The 17,390-nt window shown below is 30.0% G+C and overlaps 2 protein-coding genes across 2 annotated transcripts; one reads left to right on the forward strand and one right to left on the reverse strand.

The window, feature by feature from the left end:
- Positions 1-1,019: 1,019 nt before the first annotated feature.
- Positions 1,020-3,316, forward strand: LOC129309022 (uncharacterized). The gene is made up of 3 exons (XM_054950369.1): positions 1,020-1,103; positions 1,200-1,319; positions 2,927-3,316. Exons 1-3 carry the CDS (start codon positions 1,020-1,022, stop codon positions 3,083-3,085), a joined length of 363 nt encoding a protein of 120 aa, XP_054806344.1. The 3' UTR covers positions 3,086-3,316.
- Positions 3,317-7,853: 4,537 nt separating this feature from the next.
- Positions 7,854-9,085, reverse strand: LOC129309489 (uncharacterized). Its single transcript, XM_054951087.1, has 2 exons — positions 8,855-9,085; positions 7,854-8,750 (listed from the first exon to the last, which is right to left on the reverse strand). The coding sequence occupies exons 1-2, from the start codon at positions 8,994-8,996 to the stop codon at positions 8,311-8,313; spliced, it is 582 nt and encodes a 193-aa protein (XP_054807062.1). The 5' UTR covers positions 8,997-9,085; the 3' UTR covers positions 7,854-8,310.
- Between the last annotated feature and the right edge of the window lie 8,305 nt (positions 9,086-17,390).

A 17,390-nucleotide genomic window follows, 5' to 3' on the forward strand; every position in this document is an offset into this window, starting at 1 on the left:
TAACTTACGAACAATTACCATTACCAAATGCCAAAAGTTTATATTTTTCTTAAAAGGAGTCCATTTAAATAGACACATATATGCCCAAACGCAAGTTTGAAGCCGTGACCTCTTTTATAGAGAGGAATGAACGTGTCATCACACCTACAGTTATTAGCATATCTTCAATTTTTTCTTTTTTTCGTTAATAAAATATATATGGAGAGTAATTTATTAGTTTTAATTTTATCTTTATTATAAATTTAATTTTATGTCTCATAATTTGCCTGATATCTAATTATTAAAAAATTAAATTGAACTAGTCAAACTGTCAACCGATCAAATTAATAGCTCGATCAAATTGAAAAAATTATTTAAAAAATTGAGTTGGATTAAAACGTTTTGGACCAACTTTTGGATCAAAAATCAAGATCAAACTAGGAACTAAATTCAATTCTTAAAAACTAAACAACTCAAAAAATATCATTTTTTTATTTTTTAGATCATTTTTTAAGAAAATGATTATTTTTTTAATCATTTGATGTTATGTTGTAGTATCTAACTTTTAAATCATGATAAATTTAAAATATTTAATTTTATTTTTAAGTTAAATAATAATTTCATATTTATTTTTTATATTTAAATTATTATAATTTTTTAATTTAATTATTACTTACTAGTTTGACCACTTAGACCATATAAATCATGAACTGCTGGCCATTCTAATTCAATATTTGGTTTGAATCTAAAGACATCGGTTATATCTCTCTTTTCTTATTTTTAATAGGATAAAGATGAATTTTTTTATTTTAAAATATATTTAATGAATTAACTGTCATTTTTTAATTTTAATGAGGCAGTTGAAAACTCTTTATAATTTATAATAAGAATAAGTGGGATGATAACAAACGTATATATTTTATATATAAATATGAATATATTGTTGGCCAGAAAATATTAATATTTTTAACATGTTATAAAACAATTGGAGTTTTAAAAAATAATAAATTAATAATAACAATCCGTAGCCGTTGGTGGGGATGCAGCAAACAGTGCGTCAAACGAATCCATCATCAGCAAGGGGAATCGAGGGAGCACATGGTGCTGAGATCATTGAGGGAAGAGTTGAGGAGCGAAACAAGTAAGAAGGAAGGAACGCTGCTGGAATCTGAAACAAGAGAAGCTGTAATTCTCCAAATGTTACAATTTCCGGCGTATAGGTCGCAGTTCCACTGTCGACGAAGACGATTCCCACGTCGTTTCTACTCCCATCTCAGTGGCCTCATCCCCATAACGAAGAACTCCTTCTCGCCATTGAGGAGTCTGATTTCGAAGAAAAGGTATTCTTTTTTTCTCCCGATTCTTCTAAGAAATCGCACTTTTGCTTTCACAATGTAGTTAGGAGTACCTTCAAGAATTTAATTGGGGAATGCTGATTCTCTTGTTATGTCACGCTGATTTTGGTGGGAGCAATGTCTTTTCTACATCTCTCAGGTTAAATTAAGCTTTGGGATTTTCCATGCTTTAATGCTTTGAATTTATTGAAGAATGTCAATGGCCGTAGCTCCTTGGGCACGTAGTTAAGCTTAAAATATCAAAATCACGTAGAACTGGTAAACCATTCACATTTCTATGCGGTGATAACTTGCCCTTTCTACTTCAATTGTATTGTACCATAAATTATGCTTATATATTCGACAAATATCATATTGGCGAATGGCGATTCCTGATCTGAAACGGACTAATTTGCCATGGATAGCTATGTGCCATCACAATCTGAATTGTCCCACAGCATTCAGATCCTCTGATTAAATAAATTTAGTTTGTGCTTTACATGCTTGTAATCTTTACGAGTGATTGCCCTTCACACCTTCATTTCGTCATCTTTGGGATAACTGCCTTATTTTTACAAGCTATGAGAAGATATGGGCACTAAATAATGAACAAGATTGAAATCAGACACAGGAATGGAAAATGCTCAGCACAAGGAACCGAGGCTGGCTCTCTATATTCACATTTAGTACAGTGGGGGGACAAACGGTTACAGATCAATGAATACAAATGAGACACGTGTAAAGTAAATATACAATATAACTAATTGTATCAGTAACCTTAATCTCAATCTCTAACGAAATTTACAGACTCTGTGGGGTTACTTGGATCATTGCAAATTTTAAAAGGAGTTAGCAAGGCCTGTGGAGATTAGTTTATGCCTGATATCTAGATGGTGCATTTGTGATTTCCCCCATGCCAGTTCACTGGCTGAGTAACCATGAGGGATGATGGATATTCTGTGATTTATAGTGATTTTATTAACTTTTGATATTCTGGCAAAAAAAGAAAAAAATAATAACTTTTGATATGAAAGCTTTTATATCATGAGTTGTGTGACTTCTCCCAGAACTGCAATTATGAATTGCTGAATGGATAGTAATCCTACTCGGAGCTTTTGGATAAGCATTTGAAGTTTCAAAATATTACTCGGACCTTCTTTAATTTGATTAAACAAAACGATACAAGGCCTTCAAATGTACTCACTGCTATTCTCCTGTCTTGTCTTTTGCTGATGTACTCTCTGAGCCCCATAGGCATGCATTTGTGTTGTGAGCACCTTGCCTTACTGCAAGAATGTCAGGGTTTCCTTTTTCTGCATCTTTGGTCCTCAAATAAGATTGTGACCTCATAAAAAAAAAATCCATCATATTCTTTTTTATCTATACATATTCATCTGATTGGATTTGAACCATGCAGATTTTTCTTTCTACTTGTTGCCTCACTTGTTCAATTGTCTTTTAGAAGAGCTTCATGCAATATTAGGAGAGCAAGTACATAGCCATTCACATTTAAGCACATGCAGAATGTTGCATTGGAGAGAATAATAGCCTTCATTTAGGATACTAGGACATGCAAAATGATTTCTCATTAATCTCGGCATGAATCATTGCAGTGTAATGAAATCAGCAAGATGAGTAGCAACCTGATTGTGATTGGGAAAACTTCGACCGGCAACGAGAAGGAAGATTTTGATAATGATGGCGAGGATGATGATGTTGACGACAATGCAGGGGAATCTGAGGGTGAGGAGTTTGAGCAAGAAACTGGTTGAAGAAACTGTGCATCAATGTGAACTTATATATTTGTTTGCGAGAATACCAAGTTGAGTACAAATTCCAGCACCAAATTATGCATTCGCTCCGCATGCTGCCACAATTTGCTTCCTGCTATGTGTGCTACACACTCTTCTGTTATGCTTGATGTAAGTTTCCATAGACCACCACTATAGACTGAGAAACCGGAGAAATAAATAACAGATGGTTGATGCACTATATATTATCAACTTGATGATGCAACATACGTTAATATTTAAGTTCTTGTGTTTGGGATGATGCTTCATTATCATAGAATTTATATATAGTATCATAAAAGTTAACAAATCTAGCGGTGTGTGAGATTCTTCTGGTTTTTGGGTAATGTGCCATATCTTATGATGATTTCCTGCATCTTGGTACAATGGTATTGAGTATTTTAAACTGATGTAGCATATGATAATATTAATTATAATTAAGCTCTAAAATTATGAAATTTCAGAGAAAGACTATAATTAGCCTCTAAAATTCCCCAATTGAATTTGTTCAGTACTCATCATTCACATTTTTAATTCTCGTATTTTCAATTTTTAAATAGTCATCAATATACATTTTACATGTTTTCAATGCTAAAAAACACTTATATATAATTATTTTCAGTATTGAAACCATAGATAATGAATATTGAAACCGGAAAAGAACAAAATATTGAGTAATGAAAATACGATTGATGGCAGCTAAAAATGTGAACCATGTGTGCTGAAAAAATTCAATAAAAAATTAATTCCAATGAAGAGCCATGATAGTTTTCTAAAATTTTATGATTTTAGTATCTTAATTGTAATTAATATTTTTTTAAAAATTCTTAAATGTCGTTTTTTTTTAATTTACGAATAACTTCACGGTGATATTTTGCTTTTCTTATTTCTCTTCTCTAAAGAGAAATATGCTAAAGTTTTCTTTGATTCATTATTGCTCAGCAATCATGAATTTACCGACTAGCCAGTCCTAAGAGGAATAACCACGTATGAAAATATTCATGCAGCCTCTTCAACCGCACCAATCACTATTAAATTAATTGAACATATTTTTTGGGAGAAGTTTGTTGGGCCTGGGAAACATTTAGAAGGGAGAATACAAGTGAGTCACACCTGTAATGTGAAACTTTTTTTCATGTAAAGTCAAGTCAACTCATACTAAGTATCTCAACAATCTAGCCCTCAAAATCATTAATCACACAAACATACTTCTCCTGCTCACCCACACTTTGAAAACATCAAATTGCTATAATAGGTCAATACAATAACACTTGTAAGCTTACAAGACTTTTTCTATTGTCTTTATACTAAATTCTTTTTCAAAACTAAGCTTTGACATCATTTGTTAGACTCAAGAAACATCTCATAATAGGAAAAAATATAGTTGGGCTTCAATAGTTTCAAAAGGATATATGATATATTAGTGAGTGTGACATCACATTTTTATTCAAAAACTTAAAGCATTAAGTCTATAATTTTTTTTCCATGTATACATACCTCTTCTCTGAGCGAATTTTATTTTATGTGAAGCTTTTTTCTAACTAAATTGAATTTGCTGGTGGTAGAAGTGGTCATTTCTGAGTTTTTTTTTTTAAAAAAAAAAGAAGATTTGATCATTTCTATTCTTACTGAATTCTATTCAAAGCCACATACGCACGTGGCCATGGCTCATGTTAGGCCAATAAGAAGGCCACCTTAGGCCTTTTAAAAAAAACAGAGAGAAGTCTATTTATATTTTATACCCCATATAATCAATTATTATTTTTTGTTAATCATTAATATTAATTATATATCTGATATAATGAATTATTTTTATTGTTTATAAAAGGAAAAATTAATCCTCCAATCCTTATAGTTTTACCAATTTTTGAATCAAGTCCTTGTAATTTTTTTTCTTTTTCTTAGATCCTTATAGTTTACACAGTCAAATGTTTAAGTCCTTACGTTCACGATCGGTTCTAAATCCGTTAGTCTATGGTGATTGAGGATGATGTGGTGCTGAATAAGCGTTGACTAAGCACACACTTGGACAAATTCTTCCACATAGACACGTGACTGGACATATATTGCATAGACTAAACATACCCAGCACATTTCCTCTGGATACACGAACAACTGAAAGAAAGCTTGGTGAAGAAGAGAGTTGCTTCCTGGAAGAGAAGGGAGATAGCGGAAAAAATAAATACATTTCATTCGGTGTTACCAGTTGATTTGTCGAACATGTAAGAGAATGGGAGATCGAGTTTGAGCGCCATCGATGGGAAGATTTCAGATCAAACACGTTAGATGTCGATGGCATTGAGGGAAAAACATCGATAAGTTTGAACCACAAATCAAAGCAGCTGATAAAATTGAAGTATTATATAAACCAGACAAAATTGGAGAAATAAAAATGATAAAACATTTTGCAAAAAAATTACTGTAAACCAGACCTAATGAAGCAATAAATTAATTTTCTTGTCTTTGCTATTGTTCCAGTACCTAGAACAAGTAGAAAACAAATACATGCAGATCTGTTGCTAAAGTCTCCAAGAACATGGTCCTCTTTATTGCTACCAATCGTCATGAGGAATATCTAGGGAGGGGATCGAGTAAGATTTAGATTGAAAAAGGGAAAGTCGTGATTTTTGGAAGAAGCAAAGGGGAGAGAAAGAGAAGAGAATCGATTATTGACCTGTGTTGTAAGACTGGGTATGAGAATAGAAATCCAATATTAATCAACGAAAGCAACGACATTTCCTTTGAGTTAATCGATAGCGAGAACAGTGGCCAATCCCCAGAGCAATTGAAGGTCACGGTTCTCTGATATTGACTTCTTTGATTTCCTCTCATGGGATCTGGGAAGGAAGGATGAGAGTAGAGAAAGATGGAACAAGGGAGGGTGGAGACATGAAAGATGCCAGGCTCGAGCAATCTCTGTCTAGTCATGTATCCACGTCGAAAAGTTTATCGAGGTGTGAGCTTAATCTTTGCTTATTCAACACCATATCATCCTTAGTTATCATAGACGAACAGATTTAGAAGCAATCATAGACAGAAGGACTTAAACCTTTAACTGTATAAACTATAAGGATCCACTAAAAAGAAAAAAAATTACAAGGACTTGATTCAAAAATTGGAAAAATCATAAGGAGCGGAGAATTAATTCTCTCTTTATAAAATATTATTGATAATACCAATAACAGTTGCTTCTACTGAAAGAAGTTTTTCAAAATTAAAATTACTTAAATTTTATTCATTATCAAACATGTTACGAAATAGATTAAATAAATTAACTATATTATATTACTTCCATCTCAAATTATAAAACACTTTTACAAAAGATTTAACATTTTAAAATATAAGATATTTTGATAAAAATAATATTTTATTAATGATACTTTTTAAATATTTCACTTTTCATGTGTTTTCTCTTTTTAATATTATTTCATTAATGAATTATTAAATGAAGAAAATTTTTAAATGTTTATATTTTTATCTTAAAAAAGTAAGATTGTAAAATATATTTAATGAATTTTATTAGCATATGAGATTTTATCTAAAAATATTTTATAATTTAAAACAGAGAAAATATATTAAAAATAAAATGTTAAAATTAATTAATTATAAAAATGTAATATTTAATTTTACAATTCAAAAAGCTAAAAAAGTGATATGAAGATGCATAGATTATAATACATTAAATCTCTTAGCTAATTTCGTCTTAGATCCTAAAATACCTTCACGCGGCTTGCACACGCGGACGAAGGAAGAAAGGAAAAGTTTCCTTTCTCTGGAAGGAACCATGAAATGTTAAATCATGACTGGAGGAACAAGCCTGATAATGACTTCCATTGACCTTGTTTTTTGCACAGTGGAGTTTGAGAGGCGGAAGCCACTCAGAAAATACAGAGAGGTTCACAAGCACTAGACCGGCACTTGATACCACCACCTATTTGATTTTTAATATCATGACTATTAGGGTTGCCACTTGCTGCACAAGTTTTCCCTGCCAAAAACATATTTGGGGGAAAAAAACTACATATTATTTTAAAATTTAGATGTCGGAGTTTTCACTATTAAAAAAAATTAAATATTTTTAAAAGTTTACTATCAGCCCTTAAAAAGGATCATTATCTTTTATGAAAATTACAGTCTTGAGCAGTCTAATGATTAATTTTCGGAACTTCATCCAAAAACGGCTGATTAATTTTCGGAGGTGTACAGTAGTTATATTCTTATATACAATATTTCAAATATAATTTGTTGGTACATCTTCATGTAATCATCATATATATATATATAAATAAATAAATCGCCAAAACTCTAATAAGTTCAAAATAAAATTGTCACATAGACTAATTTAACCCAAGGCTAGCTAGTGGCTAGTGGCCAAATCATCGAGTGCAATTTGCTATATTTTTTTACCTTTTATAATAATTAACGTGGACCATTTCGTTGTACCAAAAAAAAAAATATAATTAGTTACAGAATCCTTTTTTCCAGCAATCCAATTTTAATGGTACTGAGAATAGGCATCGGTAATTCTAGGGCTTGTTTCTCTCTATCATGATATCCCTCTGGACCGGTCATTATTTGCTGCATTCTAATAACTAGAGAAATTTGAGACCTGTTTGGCAACTTGTTTTAGTAACACTTTTTTATTCTCTAAAATAAAATAATATAAAAAATTATTTGATAGCATATTTTTAAAAATATTTAAAAAAGCAGAATATCTAAAAAATGAAAACATCTTGTTTCGGTTTCAAGCTTTAAAGAAGAATCAAATACTAAAGTCACAATCCCAATCGCCTTCTGAACTGCAAGTAGGAAATTCACGAAAAAGATTGGTGCCGTTGATACAAATCAACGGAGAATATTTTGACCAACAAATTGAGGAGAAACTCAATCTGCATTAAGCCTAGTCAAATTCACATAGAAAATAAACGTTCTAGAACCCGGAAGACGGCAATATCTCCGACGTCTTCGGAATCAAATACCCCTCCTTCGGAATCTTAATTAGTAACTGCCGTCTAATTCAGCTTCGATTGAGAATTTATGAAGTAGATCATCGTATTAAATCAACTGTACTATACTCGCATATTCTTTAATATCCGTATATTTTTTAACTCCACCTCAAAGTTTCATCATCGTCTGGTATGTTCTATCTGTGGTCCGAGTTCGAACTAGTCCTATTCCTATACCACCCTAATTTGCTGGGAATCAACTCAGTGGCAGAAATTGGGGCAGCTAGGTCTACGGTTCAGGAATCGAGAGCTTCTGTCGTAACAATCGGGATAGCAGCACGCTTTTCCCCAACCGTTACGGACTCCCACCGGATACGCTACCGGACGGACGACCCGATAGGCAGGAAAATACGGCAACGATTCAGTGGAGGAGCGAGTCGATTCAGTTGAAGAGAGGTCGGCGCTCGACCGCGAAGACGGAGGAGAAGAAGAAACTTTTTTGAGAGACCTTGGGGGCGTAAGAATGGCTCTGATCTTCAACGGGTGAGCCATAGACGACGATGCTTGATTATATTCGTCGATAATAATGACCAAATCATCATCATTAGTTACTGAAATCAACGTCTCGAGGTCTCCGCTGGGTAACGAACACTTCAAGTTCACAGACGAACCACAGAACTCAACAAGCTTTCCCATGAGGTCTATAAACATCAAAAACGCATAAGTTAATTAACATGATTGAATCATCAACTCAGAATTCGAAAACAAATACACAACATCAATAAGAAAAAGAAAAGGAACAAACCTGAAAAGGCAATTGAAGGATCAACGGAGAGGACTCTGGTGTGGCCGCCGACATAACGGAGACTGCCGTCGATGGAACGGGGAAGAATCTTGCCGCCGTAACTACAGAGGAACTTAAGTGCAGGCGTGTGCTTGGAGTCCATGATTTGCTAAGTTCGCTGGGAAAAACAAGCGTGTAATCGGAAAGTCAGAGAGACAGAAGGAGAAGGAAGAATGTAGAGTTGGACCGTGAAAATTTGAGGACAGGGCCGAGGATGGACTTTATAGGGGGAAAGTGGGGACCAGAAGCTTAATTTAAATTTAAATTGTATATTTTTGCAATTAAAATAAATTACTGCGGGCCCTCCTTTCACGCGATCTGTGATCTTTGATCTATAAATCTATCGTCAAAGATGTTACATTATAAGGTAAATCTCATTTACATTCTAAAATATTAAATTAATGATAGTTAAATTAATTCAAAATATTCCTCAGGCCTTACAATGAGATTAAAAAGCGAAAAAGAGGGGTTCATATTTAAAGATTAAAAATATAATAAAACACACCCGTACCATGCTTAGAAATTTTCATTTTTTTTATATAATAAATTTGTTTTCATTGAAATTACTGTATAGCAATATTTCTCAACCTTTTTAAAAAATAATTAAGAACTTTTTTTTTCATCTAAATAGAAGGAAAAGGTCTTCACTGTGCTTGCATAATATCAAGACTCAAATTTAAGATCTCAAAGTAAATTAATTTAACTCATTTCATCGGTTAAACTAAACACTTCTTGTTTTACTCTTATAATGTTAGTAATACATGACCACCCTATCAAGCAATCAATGGTTAAAAGGTAATTTGATCTCTTAATTATAGTAGGCATAAGAGTATGAGAATTATAAACTTATATTTTTATATAATATTTCTTTTTAACCTTTGAAAATTATATACAGTAATTTGACTCAACCTAAATCCACTCGAAAAAAAGTTAGAGTTGAACTTGACTATATAAAATTTTTAAAAAAAGAGTATGATATTTTAAATCCGATTTGAATAAGTTTGGGTCGAATTGAGTCTAACCCAAATAAACTCGATAGTTGGAATTACTGACTCTATATATTTGTAGAGATGATAATTCATACTAGCTCGAACTCACCTAAAAAAAGTTAAAGTCAAGTTTGATTATATGAGTCTTTTTAAAAAGGTAGAATACTTCAAGCTCAATCTGAATAAGCTGACTCGAATTGAATCTGACTCCAATAAACCTAACCTGCCTAAATTATCGACTTTATTGAAAATAGTGCCATGTAACTTTTGTCATTAACAAAAGTTAACTTTAATTGTTGGTTGACTATGATATGAAATGACATAAAATAAATTAACAATTATATAAAATGACAAAAAATAACTAACAATGACCTAAAAAAACATAAAAGAACCAAGAAATTTTCCATATTTTTAGGTTCTTTTTTATTATTTTTTGTCAAGTAATAATTAAAATTAATTTTTATTAACTGTAGGAACTATATTACATTACTTTTAAAAGTTGAAAGAGAATATTATACAAAAAATAAATTTAAAGTTTCAAACGTTCATGAGCTCATAGTCTATGATTGAATTGTTGTTTAATCAAATAATCAACAAGAGTATTTTCTTAACAAAAGTTGAATATTATTGATGTTAATCGTATTCTTTAGTTTGCGTAAAATGATTATTTATTTATTTTAGAGCAAGACAACTTATTCATTACTAGCAGGTTAGTACAAGCAAACAAACTGAAAGCATAAATATAACAGCATTAAAGAAACTAAAAAAACAGATAGCCAACAACAACTCCTCCTGTGCACAAAGCTGATGGAGAGACCCCTACTAGCCAAATGCTAACAACATAGGAAGAAGAGGACTGACAGAGCAAAGACCTTTGAATAAAGTTAAAAATAAAGATCAGATTTGAAGTCCTGTTTAAATAAAAATTTAAAATTTAAAAATTAAGTTTTTTTAAGTAATCAGGCAGTCCTTAAATCTTATTATATTATTATTAATTTTTTTTAGTAGAATACACTTTTAAGTCAAGAAGGACCTACTAACTTAAAGTCCTAATCTTACATGTGTTGCATTATTATTAATTTTAATTTATTTTAAAATTAATTTAATAAATATCATGCACAGTATAAAATTTTGATATTTTTTCTATAATTATAATGTCTGTATATGTATAAAAAGTGAACTATTTTTTAATTAAAATTTAAATTTTATTACTAAACTTTTAAATCTGTGTTGTTTAATTTTTAAAAGATTATGAGAATTTTATTTTTTTTTAATTTCAAAACATTTTAATTAATTTGTAGTGTTTAATTTTATTATATTTTTTTAAAAATTTTTTAAAATAGGATTTGTGAGTCTAATTTTAAACCTTTTAAATAAGAATTGAGTTTTAAAAAAGAAGTAAAAAAATAAAAAATTAAGTCTAAGAATTAAGTTTTAATGAATCAAGCTCATAAAAATTGAGTATAAGATGAAAACATCTTCCAGACCAATTGAGAATCGTCTTCAAAACGATGAAAGTGGGTTCCACAAGAGCACTGACCAAAGAGCTAAAAACTCTTGGTGCGATGGCAAAAGCCATGCGTCATATACTGTTATCCAGTGGTCCATAGACCATGGCTCCTCAAGTAGCCCAAAAGACAAAACAGGGACTGCAACAAGATCAGCCAACAAACTATAAAACTTAAAAAAAAAAAAAAAAGCAGAGGGTAGCCTAACAAAAGCTTGAGAAACAAAACGCTACCCATTTTTTGTTTCTCAAGTCAATGATTATTTATTTCTTATAAAGAGGTTTGAGAAGTGTGTTAAATAGTATCAAGATCAAACTTAAATGATAGCACTTTTCCTTGCATAGAGTTAAAAATATGAGTTGAATTATATATATTGATCTAAATAACCAACCATAAAAGTTACTTTGGGTTTGAAATAAATGATCCAAATAAAAATAAAGTTTTTTTTATTAGATCAAATAATTTGTGAATCATATAATCTAACCTTAAACTTGTTTGGCCCATATTATTTAAAAAAAAAATGGTCGAACCACATAACTTTTGACAAATTGATGAATATGATTTGGTTTGGTTGACCCAATTCATATATTTTGTACAATTTATCAAAAAATTATATTTTATACAAATATTATGGTTTATTATTTTAGTTTATTTAAAATGAATCATAAAGGAACATCATGTTGGAATCCATCATCATTTAAGGGACTCGGTTTGGGTGCTCAGCACCAAAATGCTATCATTTAGCTGTGTTTTTTTTTTTCCTTTTCTTTTGTTAAACCTCAAATTTATTATTAATTTATTCAATAATAAATAATTATTATAAAATTATTATTTTAATATTTAATAAATAAATAAATATTAAAATATTAAAATTGAACCTGAGTAGTTCAAATAAAATTTTTGGTTTGAACATTGAAAACTATACGAAAAAATAAAAAATGATCTAAATAATTTAAAACAGGGGTTAACTCTAGTAAAATGAGTTAGTTTCTTACATTGTAATAAATCAATGTTTGAATTTCTATTAAGAGAAGTATCTATATTTAATACTTAATCATGTCTTGAATGATATTATCTTTCATAGATAAAAAAATGTGCAAAATTAATAAAATAAAAAAATATTTTTAGTTACAATTCTAATTTTTTCAATATAGTTCTAAAATGTTTAGATTAAAATTTATATATGAATTATTTAAGTCAAATTTTAATGAGTTAAATTGTTCAGGTTTAATTTTAACATCTTAATATTTATTTATTTATTAAATATTCAAATAATAATTTCATAATATTTATTTATTATTATAATGAATGATTGGTTAAAAAAAATAGTAGTGTTTTGGTGTTAAGCACCGAAACCGATTTCGTCATTTAAGTGTATTTTTTTATATTCATGAAAAAATAAATTAAAAAATGAGTTGGTGAGTTAACCCATTTAATTTCTCAACTCTCAATCATTAGGTTAGGTTGTAATTTTTTCAACCCATGCAAAAATAAATTGAATTTAATTTAACTTATATTTTTCTCAATTCATATGCTTTGGGTTGATTCATGTTCCCAATTCTATTCTTGCATGTTTTTTAATTGATAAGCTTTAGATGCTAATCTTTTTTTTTAAAAAAAAAAAAAGAAAGAGATGCCAAGTTCTTTTCACCCATCTCAATTATTTTATGTGTTTTAATGCATGGAATAACCTAAACTAGAACGGAATTTCAAGAAATAGTGACACATAAATATTTCATTTATGATTATTTTTGTAATCAGCTATAATTTTTTATACAGAACTATGCTTTCTTACTACACGGGTTTTGATTGAAGAAAATTATTTAAAAGGATTGTAACTGAAAAAAACTTCTATAATGTCAACCGAACATCTTACAATATGGGTATTTTTATCATTGTTATTTCAATCTCACTCTCTCTCTCAAGGGACTTGACATATATTTTTGGATTGATGGGACTTTTGAAATGGTTGTGGGCAATTTTAGGATGATTTTTACTTTTATGATTGGGGAAAACTGTGTGTAAAAAATAACCAGGGACAATTTTAAAAAAATAAAATAAGCAGTACTATAATTATAATGCTACAAAACATGGGAAAATCTAAATACATCAAATTTTCTCTACGACAAATTGAAATTATTTAACTTGTTAAAGAAAGCGGAAGTCTTCAATTTTGGTCCCCCACATCGATTTAGCTCACATGCTTGTTTGGAAAACATAAATTTAATTAAATTTCCTAATGAATTATTGATTATTTATTAGCTAGGAGCAGCTTTCAATAAAAAGTCAATTTTAGGCATGCTAAATTCCTAGACTCTGCGGAACTTTTCAAATTAGCTAGGAGCATTATGGCTTTGTGGCTGTTTACGTCTTTCTAGAAAAATACATCCTCGTATCTCATTTATATATCACATTTTAAAAATTTGTTTGATTAAATTTATAAGATATGAGATAACTTTTTAAATAATATTTAAAGTATTTCATTTATATATCCATGACTGTCTTATATTGATTCACATCTAGTCACCTTTTCGTCGTTCTGATTTATGTGCATAGTTTCTTGTTTTGTTATGTTCAAGTTATCAATTATATATATATATATATATATATATATATTGTTTTGTTCTCTCTTTCTCGTAGATGCATGGACCATCGGATAAAAGGACCCATCACTGTCGAAATTTGGCGACAAAAACATCTGACTCAAATCAGATTGGCGGATTCCGTGTAGCCTACGTGTTGGGGAATTAATGTTTAGGTTGCAAGGCACCTCAAATAGTTTTGCTTTAACTAAAGTTACGACATCTGAAAATATTTATGGCTTTTCCTCCCATATACAAAATTTGGATTATTTCTTTTTCAATCACTTCTTCTTTTCTTCTACCCTTCACTCCCTTTTTAAATTTGTTTTCCATTTACAAAAGGAAAAAAAAAAAAAAGCACCAACCCTTGAATATAAGAGTGTAATGTTTCATCTGTTACCTTTCAAATTCATTTTGGATATTCAATTCAATCAAACAATCCATTCTGCCAAAATGTCCGTTATTTGTTTTTCCCCCATTTACCCTTTTTTTTGGGGTTAGGTTTGATTCGCTTTCCAGAATTGATTTTCTTGTTCTATTTGTGAAGAGAAAATGTTTTCATAATGGGTTAGATGATAATTTCACCATTAAACTATAGGAGCTAGTGACAATAGAGTATGAAATTTTAAATTTATTTCTCTTTAATTTTTAAAAACGATGTAATATGACATTTATCATTAGTAAAAGTTAACTTTAATAATTAGTTGACCACAAAATGGTTAAAAAAAATTACAAAAAATGACTACTAAAATTTTCTTATGCCTTTTTTGTGTTTCTTAGGTCTTTTTTTATAATTTTTTTTGGTTTTTTATATAATTTTTTAAGTCATTTTATAATCAACCAACAATTAATATTAACTTTTGCTAATGGTAGGAAAAATGTTATATCATTTTTAAAAGTTAAAGGTGAAATTGCACTACAAATAAGTTTAAGGTCTCAAATATTTTTGAACTAATAATTTAAAAGCTATATTTATCATTTAATCTTGTTATAATAATTGATGTTATGAATTTGAATTCTTGTTATTTAAAAAAATTAATGATTATCTTTGCAATGCTAAAATATTTATAGAAATGAATTTCAATTGCGTGAAAAATTGCAATCTTATTTTCAAGGTTTTAATTATTTTTATCCCTTAACTTTGTTTTCAAAAAGTGTTAGGCACCATGTATTGACAATTGAGATAATTTTTTCTTTGAATCAATTTTTTAAGGAGAGAAAAAAAACTCTTCCATTAGTTATCTATTAACTTTACTACTTTTTGTTGATATAGTATGTGTGTGGGGCCTATAAGCACTGACTAGCAAAACTTTTACCATATCATTTAGAGCTAATTTGCTTCTAAACTCTTTTTTCAAGAGTATTAGATTTTCTAAAATTTTGTTAAAATAAAATTTAATAAATATTATTTAAGCCATCATATGTTTTGAATTTATAGTAAATCTCAAGTAGAATCGAGAATATGGGCTTGGATTATACGGGTTGGCCCAAATAACTATTATGTCGGTTGGGTTGGAAAAAAATTAACTCAAATAAAAATGAGTTTTTTGGACCAAACCAGATAACGCTTGAACCATATTGGCAAACTCTAATGGGTAAGAATTACCCCATTTAACCCATATTATTTTTTTAAAAAATAAAAAATATATAAAAAATGAGGGAATGTTGGAGTTTTGTGACTTTTGATAAATAGATGGGCATAGTTTGGTTGGCTCAATTCATATATTTTATTCAAATATTACTGGTTAACATTTTGGTATATCTGGAATAAATCACAACGTGAAGAAATATCATATTAGAACTCATCATCATTTTTATTTAGGTGTATTTTTAAAATTTATAAAAAATAAATTAAAAATAAAATAAAATAGATTGATAAGTTATATCATTTGGCCCGCCAACCCTTAAAAGGTCGGGTTGGGTTAAGATTTTCCAACCTATATGGTTTGGATTGACAATATTCTCAACTTTAATATCAAAAACTAGTGACTCACATAATTTTTTTGTAAAAACAAAGTTAAAATTATTTTAATGAATATGAAAATAACCCTTTAGACCAAAAATATTGAAAAGAACGCCCTTAAAATGACAGATTGGAATTTTGAACTAAATTGCGGGCAACGTATTCATGAAGTTAGTTGGATTTAAACCCAACCAGTTCCAGCCAGATCAAACAATACTAGTTCCCTCTAATAATCTCAAAAATTGATCCGGATCCTATTAATAATGTCATCACTTTTTTTGATCAATCAGATTTAGTATACTCTAATTGGACTGTGTCGACTTTGGATGAGAAGGAAAAAAAAATCAAATCGAAACTTTTGTGAAGAGAAGTGGGGAAGAAGAAGATCGATCACGTAGGCAAGCACCTTTTATTTAGTATAAGCCACCAAAGCATTTTATTTTTGGTTTTTTGTTTTTTTGATGTGGTTGGAAATTATATGCAATATGTATGTATGCAAAATGGCTCACATTGGACTGCTTTTCCAAGAATTTATAAGTACCATTCATAAAAAATATTTTAACATCTAGAATCATGGTTGCGTAGAACTATATGATACTTCTCAACATATTAAGTCAGTGATCGCACATTTTTCCCAGAAAATGATTGTGGGGTCCACTTTGATCAAACTAACTGTGAATGGAATCAGCAGCCACCCTTATGATCCATGACTTACGGATATAAATAAATGTCGTGGAGTGCTGGAGACAGAATTCAGATAGAACGAACCAAAACACATTGTGGTTAATAAAAATAAATCAAAGAACCATAGCACATGCTTGCAGGCCCTGGAAGCAGCCATGATCCAAGACATTGGAATTATATAATTCGGCCTTTTGTCCGAACTTCTCCGTTCCATCTTCGGGGAAGGCCCAGGGTGTGCCACGTCAAGACCCCTGCATGCTACGTGTTGACGCTGAAAATACGTTGGCATCTCAGTCCGTTCCTGAAAAACAGTGCTGGGTCAGCACCACTGTAACTGTGGAGCCCTCAACTACAATAATCAAGGAAATTAAATTAAAAAAATCAGAAAGTTGCAGGTGATTACAACTTCATTTAACTTTAAATTAGATTTCTACCATTTATTTTATTTTAATCAAAATTTTATAATTTAATTAATTAAAATTTTTAATCCCTGAAAATTAAACTTAATAAAGAATTTTAGATACTATCCTAGTGCTATGGAAGTTTTTTGCTCATTCAAATAAATGCGCCGATCTATTTATTCATTAAGCTTCAAGCGGCAATTTTGGTTTTATGATTTTTGACAGTCCATCCTTAAATGCAAAAACATTGTAGTTTTTTAACACAGCTTTTCGTGTGGCATCGTACCAGAAAAACAAACCCTCACGTATTCGTATTAAGTTCAATTGCAATCCCTTTTTCTTCTAAGAAAAAAATATATATATATATATA

This window comes from Prosopis cineraria, unplaced genomic scaffold (assembly GCF_029017545.1).
Source record: "Prosopis cineraria cultivar Desert tree isolate PC_DT_omini unplaced genomic scaffold, ASM2901754v1 PC4, whole genome shotgun sequence".
NCBI classification, from domain to species: domain Eukaryota; kingdom Viridiplantae; phylum Streptophyta; class Magnoliopsida; order Fabales; family Fabaceae; genus Prosopis; species Prosopis cineraria.